Below are 9,508 nucleotides of genomic sequence, written 5' to 3'. Positions count from 1 at the left end.
ACGACAGAAGGATGGCTTCAGCCTTAAGGGGTGCAGCGAAAAGAGCAAGAGAATTTCTCTAGCCACGGCGGTTCTGCTGCCCAGGGCAGTGCCAGAGTGCCCTGCCCAGCCCTGTACCACACTCAGCTGGGGTGGTGCAGCCACAGGTAGGTAAATCCATCACCCACGGAGCAGCAGCCTCGCAGGCAGAGCCACTGAAGGCGACCATCCCCCCATACCAGCAGCCCACATCACAGCTCAGCACCACTCCCAGCCGGCAGAGCAGGTGCAGCTCTTGCTCCCAGATGCCAGGCACAGGGATGCTAACGTGCAGGGTAGGAAACCCCACTCACAAGGAGAGCTCCTGGAGCTGGTACAGCCCATCTGGAGGGGATACAGCAGGATGCTTTCTCCTGCACTGGGCTTCCTTCACACAGCTGACAATGCTGGACCAGAGGTTTCTGTCAGAGCCCATCCCCTGCTCCCCCTGCTTTCACTGGGATGTACCCAGAGCAAAGGACCAGTCCTTACCCCAAGGAGCTGCTTACTCCAGCCACCATCAGGCCACACCAGGCACCCTTCCTGGTTGCAGGTGGGGTTTTAAGCCGTGGTAGGCAGGCAGCTGTTTGCCACCCCCTTGCTTGCCCTCTCCCTCATGAAGAGCTGCCAGGTGAGATGATGCAGCACACACACAGGGGGGTAGCAAGGCCAGTTTTTAATTTAGAGCTGGACATTATGAGAATAGTTCACTCAAGTGCTCCTCAGGCTCCTGATTAGACCTAGAGTTTCTTCAAGGTCCAAAGCAGAGCAGGAGGAAAGTGGTTGTTCAGCTAGCCCTGGATGGTTTGCAGCCTTTGGCCATCAGCAAGACACCTCAGTCCTCCCACTGAACGACTTGCCACTTGCCCACTATGGGCACATTCCCTTCCCAGAGGGCATGGGAGGCACCCTGGCAGCCCCAGCTCACCACTGCAGTCACTGCCCAGTCATTCCAGACTGACATCAGGACCCTGCTCACCCTCTAGCACCAAGTCACAGATGAACACGGCACAGTCACAGCTCTTGCTTCTGTGTGAAAGCAAGGAGCTGCAGACAGCATCTTCAGGAGATTGCCAGTGTCCAAGTGCCACCATTTCTCCTTCCCTGAGTAGGGCTGAGGGTGCCTGACTCCCCTGCACTGCCACCCTGAACAGGGCTGAGCACTAGGCAGAGTGTGTGGGGCACAAGGCCCCCTGGAAGGTCAGCAGCTGCCTCCACCTTTAACTGCTGAAGGCACCAGGGCAGCCCAAACCACGTGGAGGAAATGCTGTCCCCCATCAGAGGCCACTTGCCATCAGGTCTGTGGGCCAGTACTGGTCATCCATGTAGTGACTGCTCTCTGCTGTGGGGTCTGTGACGGGGCTGGGGGGGCGGGGGGGCAGGCTGCAGGCCAGCTCTGTCTCCCACTGCACCTCCACCAGTCTGTAGAGCTCCATGGCCGTCTGAGCATCCTCCACTGATGAGTGCCCTTTGCAGCCAACCTGAGCAAAGGGGGAAAAGCCTCGTTAGATAAGAGGGGTGGCAAAAAATCCCACAGGTTACACTGCCTGGCTGCCTGGGGGGACACAGGGCCTGGGGGTGCTGCAGATGTCAAAGGTTTGACGCAGCCGAGGAGAGGCAGGAACCTCTTGAGCACTATCCGGAGTGCTTTATTCCAGGGGGATTGGGAGTGGATAATCTTTCAGGCCCCTCTTCCAACTCAAACCATTCCATGATTCTCCTGAGGTGCTCCATAGTCATCTCAAGAGGGCACCTGGGGTCCCCAAACTTGATCATACACAGGGTAAGGTTCAGCTCCACCTCACATCTATGGAGATGCAGTGAACCAGGACCAGGCTGACCACTCGGGCTCAGAGCAAACCCACAAACTGTTCCCCTTCTCAGAGCTCCTGGCACTGACCTGGATCTTCTTCTGAAGCAGGTGCCTGGCCAAGCTCTTGAGGGAGACGCTGGCCTTGACAGGGAGCCCAACTCTCTGCTTCAGCACAGGGATCTGACTCGTGTCTCGGGTCCTGTCTTTCGGGTGGAAGTACTTCAGGGCCTGGAAGTCGTTGTGGATTGCATGTCCCACCACAATCTTGTCTTTCAAGATCTTCAGGATCTGGAAGCGTCAGAAAGGGTCAGACAGGCAGTGCAGCAACACCAATTAAGCTTAAACCAAACCATTTTGTGTTAGGCCAGTTCCTTCAGTTCTACTTTTGAGCTACCCAGAACAGAGCAGCAACAAGCAAACCAGCCCAGGGCACGGCTTCAGAGGCTCCCTGCGCTTGTGCCTCAGAGCAGCCCGGCACAAACCACCAAATGCCCCAACCTGTGCCTGCCAGAGACCACAGCCTGGATTTTTGGGGGGGGTTCTTTTTCATTTTCTCTCTTTTTCCTCACCTCTGCCTGGGCAGTCTTGAAGGGAATTGCTCTCTTCATGTGCTGCCTGGTGATGCCACTCCAGCGTGTGCGGTAGTCCACGATGGGCAGCTCGGGCTGCACGTACTTGTCGTAGATGACGTCCCCCTCGTAGCTCACCACAGAGCACCGTGCCAGCTCACTCAGCCTGCCCTGAGGGCCGGTGCCCACCATCTCACAGTCGATGGCCACATACTTGCTGGGGCGCAGGAGCGGGAAGGACGTCTGCACCCCCTTGGAGCTGCCATTCCCTTGGGACGGCAGCACCGAGTGCTGCCTGGCTACCCCGTCTGGAGAGGTGGATGGGGACAGGGATGGGGCAACGACCTTTTTGGGCCTGGGGACCTTCCCACACCGTGCTGCCACGGTGCCATCTGTCTTGGTGAGCGTGTTGTGTGCCTCTAGTCCCATGGCGGGGGCCTGGCTGCCCGGGCGCCTGCGGGGTCTCAGCAGCCCCTTCTGCTCCAGCAGTGCCCGGCGCTCCATGAAACGCTGGTGCTTACGGCTCCTCTTCTTGCTGCGACCCTGCGACGAGCCAGGACCCTCGGGCAGCGGAGTGCTGCCCACCGTAGCAGGGCCAGGGGTGCCATGTGCGGTGGGTGTGGAGACCTTCAAGGCGGGCAGCAGTGGGATCATCTGCCCTTTGCCAGGAGGCATTCCTGCTGAAGTGGGCAAAGGGGTCTTGAGTGCCATGCAGCCCCCATGCCCTTCTATCAAAGGGTCCCACGTACCACACAGCAACCCCCTCCTCGCCACGTATCTCCCCGCCTGCGCCGTAGGCAGGAGCTACGGGGCAGGGGGAAAGGAAACAAGGACACATAGCCACACCCTGTCCCCAGGCCCTTGTCCCTTCACCGCCCAGCACTCGTCTGCTTCATTTTCGGTCCCAGGACCCTGCCCACCCCCTTACCGACCCGCAGCGCCCGCTCACCTCACCGCTACCCCCCCCGCCCACCCCATTACCCACCCCCTAGGGCCCTGCTTGACCACTCCCCGGGCCCTCTACCGCCTCGCTCCCGGCCCCAGCTCCCTGCCTCCCCCATTACCCGCTGCCAAGCCCCTGCCCTCCTGCACTGCCCACTATGAGGCTCACGCTTTACCCCCGGTCCGTGTCCCCCCGCTCGCCCCCAGAGCCGCCGCCGCGGCCGGGCCCGGCGCCGCTCACACGTGTCCGGCCCGGAAGCGCCGAGCTCACAAGCCCGGGCAAGCCCCGCCGCGGACACGCCCCCGCCGCCTCCCTATTGGCTGCGCCGGAGGCGCTGATCGGCATGCGGGGGCGGGGCCAAGGCGGGGGCGGGGCGGGGCGAGAGTGGCGTTGGGCGGGGCGAGAGGGGCGTTGGGCGGGGCGAGAGTGGCGTTGGGCGGGGCTGCAGCCGCCTCGCCGTAAAGCAGCTCGGTCCCAGCGCGGCGGCCGTTACCGGTGTCCCGTAGCTGAGCGCTGCTCTGCCTGTCCCGCTGCTGCCCGTGACGGCCAAGGACCCTGCTGGATGATGGGCTTGGGATGCACAGCGCGGTACCCAGCTTCGTGCCCTGGAGCTCAGCCTGGCGCCAGTATGCTGGCAGATTTGCTGGCACCAAGGGGCAGTGGGAGGAAGCTGAGGCACAGGAGGTTTCCTTTAAACGTGAGGAGGAATTTGTAACCTGTGAGGGTGACGGGACACTGGCACAGGCTGCCCAGGGAAGGCTGTGAATTCTCCCTCTCTGGAGATCTTCAAGACCTGCCTGGATGTGTTCCTGTGTGATCTGGTGTAGGAGATCCTGCTCTGGCAAAGGGGTTGGACTGGACGAGCTTTGGAGGTCCCTTTCAGCCCCTGACATTCTGTGACAGCCTTGATCTGTGGAGCACAGCCCTGTGAGGAGAGGCTGAGGGAGCTGGGGGTGTGCAGCCTGCAGCGGAGGAGGCTCAGGGCAGAGCTCATTGCTCTCTACAACTACCTAAAGGGAAGTTGTAGCCAGGCGTGGTTGGGCTCTTCTGCCAGGCACCAGTGACAGAACAAGGGGACACAGCCTCAAGCTGCACCAGGGCAGGCTCAGGCTGGATGTTAGGAAGTTCTTCGCAGCAAGAGAGATTGGAATGGGCTGCCCGGGGAGGTGATGGAGTCCCCATCCCTGGAGATGTTTAAGAGGAGGCTGCAGGAGGCACTTAGTGCCATGGGTTAGTTCATTAGCAGGGTTAGGAGATCGGTTGGGCTCGATGATCCCGAAGGTCTTTTCCAGTCTGGTTGATTCTGTGATTCTGCTCCTGTTGGAGGCCTTCGGGCTGCTGGGTGGATCAGCACTGCTCTTGATGGGCAGAGGCACCGCGGCACTGCGGTCGCATCCTCCAGGCTCTCCTGCGCTGCGCTGCGCTGCGAGGGGCAGCTCTGGCTGGGGCACGGGCGCAGGGGCGGTTTCAGACCGGCCTCTCCTTGCTTCACTCTGGAGGCTCACGAAAGCAACGGTTGAGGTGGTCAGAAGCGGGAGGAGGGTCGCAGCCAGCCCCAGCCACCAGCTGGTCGCCACCGCCTTTGGGCTCGCTGGAGGGGCCGTGCGCCCTGGGGCAGACTGTGACTTGTTGTGGTGGGATGAGCCATACAACAACAAAATCACTAGTCTTCCAGAGGGAGCCAGGCACTGTCCTCGCCCCCTGTCACCCCGGGCCCGGCAGCCCCTCTGCCTGCCACCCAGGTGTGCTCGAGGGGGCGCACACAAAGCTTTGCATCCTCTTTCCCACTGCTTTTCCCCCCTGCCTGCTCTGAAAGAAGATTTAGCTCAACCTGCAATTTAATTTTCCCCCTTCCTTTTCTGTCTTTTTTTTTTTTTTTTCTGTTTTCTTTTTTTTTTTTTGGCTGGTAAACCTCTTCCTTAAATCTGCTCTGTGTTTTGTGTCTATTGCTTCCATCCCTGCTGTTCAGCTAATTAATTCCCCCCCTAATGAGAGCAGTTAGTTCAAGTGCCCCACAATAACTTGCTGGTAAGCCCTGGCAGGCCTCCATATCGGAGTCTCTGCTTGATTCTGCTGGGTTTTGGGGGACTTGTGCAGCACAGCTCCTGCCCACTCTTCTGGCACTAAGCAGCCACCTGAGCACAAGCAGGAGCAAACTTGAGCCACGGCATGAAAGAAATGCCTGTGGCATTTCCCTGCCAGATCTGGCTGGATAAGGAGGTGGCATCTCTGGCTGCCCTTGTGGGAGAAAGCCTTTCCCTTGGGACAGAAGAGTCAAGTGCCTCAAGTGTTTGTACCTTCTCCCTGGATGTGTTGCTGTTGTACTCATGACTCTAACCAGCCTTGGCTTGTCCACAATGAACCTCTCCATCTGCCCTCATCTTTGCTTGGTGACAACATCTTTCCTAGGCTTGAGGTTTTGCAGAGGGCATGCAGATCCCCTTGGTTGTGTGGAAGTTTTATCTTGACCCTCATGGCTACAAATAAAACCTCCTCAGGAGAATTTCTGAGCATGTGGGGAGAAAGGGAAAGCCCTTTTCTGGTTGTGCAAGGCCCAGGCTGCAGTGGAACAGTAATGGAGCAGTGGTGTCACTTCTCTCCCTTACCCCAGATAGGAAGATGGAGGTGGAAAAAAAGCCCCACAATAGCTTCAAGTGGATTCATCTGAGCACTGTGGCCTCCTCTCACCCTGCTGGCTTCTGCGTTGTCCAGAGATGGTTCTCACATCATGTCCAGCTTCTGCAGGGCAAAAGCAGCAGTGGAGAATTTCCCTCTGAGAAAAGATGCAAGAAAGGTCTATCACGTGTGGGGACAAACACAGGCAGTGCTGCTCCTACTGGGATCTGGGCATCGTGGGGTTACAAGCACCAGAGGAGGAGCAGAGGCTACAGCTTACACCCACTCCCTTGGGAGGAGCCTTGTAGCTGGGTGGAGATGCCTCTCGTCTCCACGAGGTCCTGTGGCCTCGCTGGGGCTGGAGAGTTCGGTAGCAGATGGTAGAAATCCCCTTTTGGATGTGGCAGATGAGCAGGAGAGCTGAGATGAAAGCAGAGAGCGAGCCCAGGAGAGGGTTCTGTGGTGTTTGCACAATTTGCAGTAATAAGGCAATCTGTAAAAGCCTGGGCAGAGCATGTCTGGAATAACTGGCTGCAGCTGAGGGATGAATAATTTACTAGCACTCCTTGGCCTCGCTCCAAGCTGGACCAGCAGCAGCCTGAGCTCAGGCGCAGCAGCCCGGGGGGCTCTGCCCTCGCCTGGGAGCTGGTCTCCCTGTCCTGCCACCTGGCCACTGCTCCTGCTATCATAGCTGCTCTCCAGCCAAGGTGTCCATCCCAATGCCACTGCTGCCCAGAGCTGCAGGGCTTCCTGCAGAGCTCCTGCTCCCCTTGGCGCTGGTTTTGGGTTGAGGATGCTGCTTTGCAGAGCAGAGATGGTGGCGGTGGGTGTCTGTCACCAGCTCCAGGCTCATGAACTCGGCTGTCCCCTGCCTCTTTCCTTTCTCCAGATGGTTCTCTGTCCTTGGCTGAGATGCTGAGTGGAGGAGCAGAGGCTTTTTGATGTTGGGGATAGGAAGGGAGATGAAGTCCCAGCGCTGGGAGGAGATGGTGGCTGTGGCCACAGCAGCCAATTAATGTGATCATGTTTGTGAATGTGGATCAGTAATTCCAGGTAAGCTCCCCGGGAGCAATGCTGTGGGTGAACAAAGCCTCCCACCTACCCAGGAGCTTGCTGGCAGCCAGCAGGCCCCAACAGTGCCAGCACGTTCCTGCTGTGACTCCGAACTGCCTCATTTTCCAGGCTCTGCCTGGACACAGCTTTTGCCTCCTGTTACTGCAACACTGGGGCTCAGCTTTGCTGGGCTGGTTGAGCCCATGCCCACCCTGGACCTCTCTGCCCCTTCTCTGCTGTGAGGAATGCTGGTGGGAGGTAGGAACTCAGGGAGAAGGTAACTTGGAGAAGGTAGCAAGGACTCAGCTTTGCCTCCATGGGTCATAAGGGACTGTCTTCCTTTGCTGTTCATATACTGTGTCTCTGTCACCCACCTGTGGGCTGGGGCACCCTACCAAGTCTCTCTTGAGCAGCTCCCATCATTCCAAAGAGGTTTGCAGCAGGGCTAGATTTCTGTGTCTGCCAAAAGCAAAGGCTGAGGAGCAACAGATGAAGGCCAAGTCAGTGACCAGGCCCTTGCTGAGCCTGGTTTCTTTTAGGGAAAGAAAGTCTCATCATGAAAGGAGCACCTGGAAACATCACCACCATCCTCAGTGCAAGGGCTGGGCTGGGGCAGCCATCTGCCAGTCTGAGGACACCAGAACAGGAGGGCACCTTGGCATTCCCTGGCTTTTGCCATGGTGGGTTTCAGAGTGCTGCAGCCCTCTCATTCTGCAGTAGATCAGCACAGCAGTCCCCTCAAGACCTCTCTTTTGCCATGGCTCAGCTCCCTCTGGAGAGGGCCAAGTGGTCTGTATTCAGTGCTTGCCAAGTCTTCCACTTCCCTGCTCAGCAAAGCTGGGCTGGCACTGGGCACATCTCTCAGGCTCATGCTCAAGCACCTGAAACCTGAAGGACAGGAGAGCAAGAAGTGTGTGTGTGTATGGGGGGGGGCTAACATTGGCCACAGAAGTCAGTGCAGTTCCCATGGGTGAGGCCCTAGGTGAAGAAGTGAGGAGTGTCCACAGGGCCATGGTTCCTGCATGCCCTCCTCATGCCTGCTTTATGCCCTTCATGCTTCAGCTGGAGCTGGTCTTTGAGTTCCCCAGCTTGAGCCCACTTGTGCAAAACCTCCAGCAGACCTAGCTGAGGGTGGGGGTGGCTGGGTGCAGCAGCACCTGCATGGCCTTAAAGACTGCTCAGTGCTAAGAACCCTTCCTGGGAGGCAGAAAACCTTTTCCCTTGGAGCACCAATTGCTTCCCTCTTCCTTTGCCACCTCCTCCAACCTCTTTGGTGTCTGCATCCCTCCAACATGGGCAGGCCTCCTCAGCCACACTCCAGCAGGTGAAAGCACTCTAGGGATGCTGCTGGGGATCAGGAAGGGATCATAGAATCAACCAGGTTGGAAGAGAGTTCCAAGCTCAGCCAGCCCAACCTAGCACCCAGCCCTGCCCAACCAACCAGACCATGGCACTCAGTGCCCCAGCCAGGCTTGGCTGCAACACCTCCAGCCACAGCCACTCCACCACCTCCCTGGGCAGCCCATTCCAATGCCAATCACTCTCTCTGACAACAACTTCCTAACAACATCCAGCCTAGACCTGCCCTGGCACAGCTTGAGCCTGGGTCCCCTTGTTCTGGTGCTCAGTGCCTGGCAGCAGAGCCCAACCCCACCTGGCTACAGCCTCCCTGCAGGCAGCTGCAGGCAGCAATGAGCTCTGCCCTGAGCCTCCTCTGCTGCAGGCTGCACCCCCCCAGCTCCCTCAGCCTCTCCTCACAGGGCTGTGCTCCAGGGATGCTGCTGGTGGGGGAGGTGAGGGCAGGCGCTGCAGCTGCCCCTCCCCTGCCCGTTTGCTGGCTCACCCCCAGGAGAGCAGGGAGCAATTACGGGGCCAGGCGGAAGCTTCATTATCGCCCTGTCGTGGCCTCGTTTGACGAGAGGCTTTATTGCCAAACTTATTAAAAGTGGAACGTGCAGCTCCTGCCCAGCAATTTCCTGCCTGCAGCGATAAACTGGGCTCTGCCTGCTGCGGAGCAAACAGCGAGTTTGATGTATGGCTCTGGCTGGGGCGGTGAGGGGGGGGAGGGCCTGGCTCGTGTTAATTGTGATGGTTAATGAGCTCTATTTCGGGAGCAATGTGTGAGGAGGTTTGTGCCTCGCCCACCCCCGGACACTGCTCCTGCCGTGCAGGTTGCCTCTGGGTGCTGCCCGTGGGGACCACGCAGAGACAGAATGCTTGGGTGGGACTTGGCTGAGAGACTTAGACTGAAAGAGTTGGGGCTGTGCAGGCTGGAGCAGAGGAGGCTCCCAGGTGACCTTCTTGTGGCCTTCCAGCGTCTGAAGGGGGCTACAGAAAAGCTGGGGAGGGACTTTTTAGGCTCTCAGGGAGTGCCAGGAGTGGGGGGAATGGAGCAAAGCTGGAAATGGGGAGAGTCAGGCTGGAGGTGAGGAGGAAGTTGTTGAGCAGGAGAGTGGTGAGAGCCTGGAATGTGCCCAGGGAGGTGGTGGAAGCCTT

General features: G+C 58.6%; 1 protein-coding gene across 2 annotated transcripts; it reads right to left on the bottom strand.

Annotated features, from left to right (window-relative positions):
- Positions 1 to 679: 679 nt before the first annotated feature.
- Positions 680 to 3,596, bottom strand: AEN (apoptosis enhancing nuclease). 2 transcript variants are annotated; one of them, XM_064157119.1, is made up of 4 exons: positions 3,519 to 3,596; positions 2,401 to 3,080; positions 1,919 to 2,119; positions 680 to 1,499 (listed from the first exon to the last, which is right to left on the bottom strand). In XM_064157119.1, exons 2-4 carry the CDS (start codon positions 3,073 to 3,075, stop codon positions 1,296 to 1,298), a joined length of 1,080 nt encoding a protein of 359 aa, XP_064013189.1. In that variant the 5' UTR covers positions 3,076 to 3,080; positions 3,519 to 3,596; the 3' UTR covers positions 680 to 1,295. The 2 variants fall into 2 exon arrangements, with proteins under 2 accessions (XP_064013189.1, XP_064013190.1); XM_064157120.1 differs by having other exon boundaries at positions 2,401 to 3,077; positions 3,519 to 3,593.
- Between the last annotated feature and the right edge of the window lie 5,912 nt (positions 3,597 to 9,508).

The sequence above is a fragment of the Pogoniulus pusillus genome, chromosome 17 (assembly GCF_015220805.1).
Source record: "Pogoniulus pusillus isolate bPogPus1 chromosome 17, bPogPus1.pri, whole genome shotgun sequence".
In the NCBI taxonomy this organism is placed as follows: domain Eukaryota; kingdom Metazoa; phylum Chordata; class Aves; order Piciformes; family Lybiidae; genus Pogoniulus; species Pogoniulus pusillus.
This window is presented reverse-complemented; position numbering and strand designations above follow the sequence as displayed.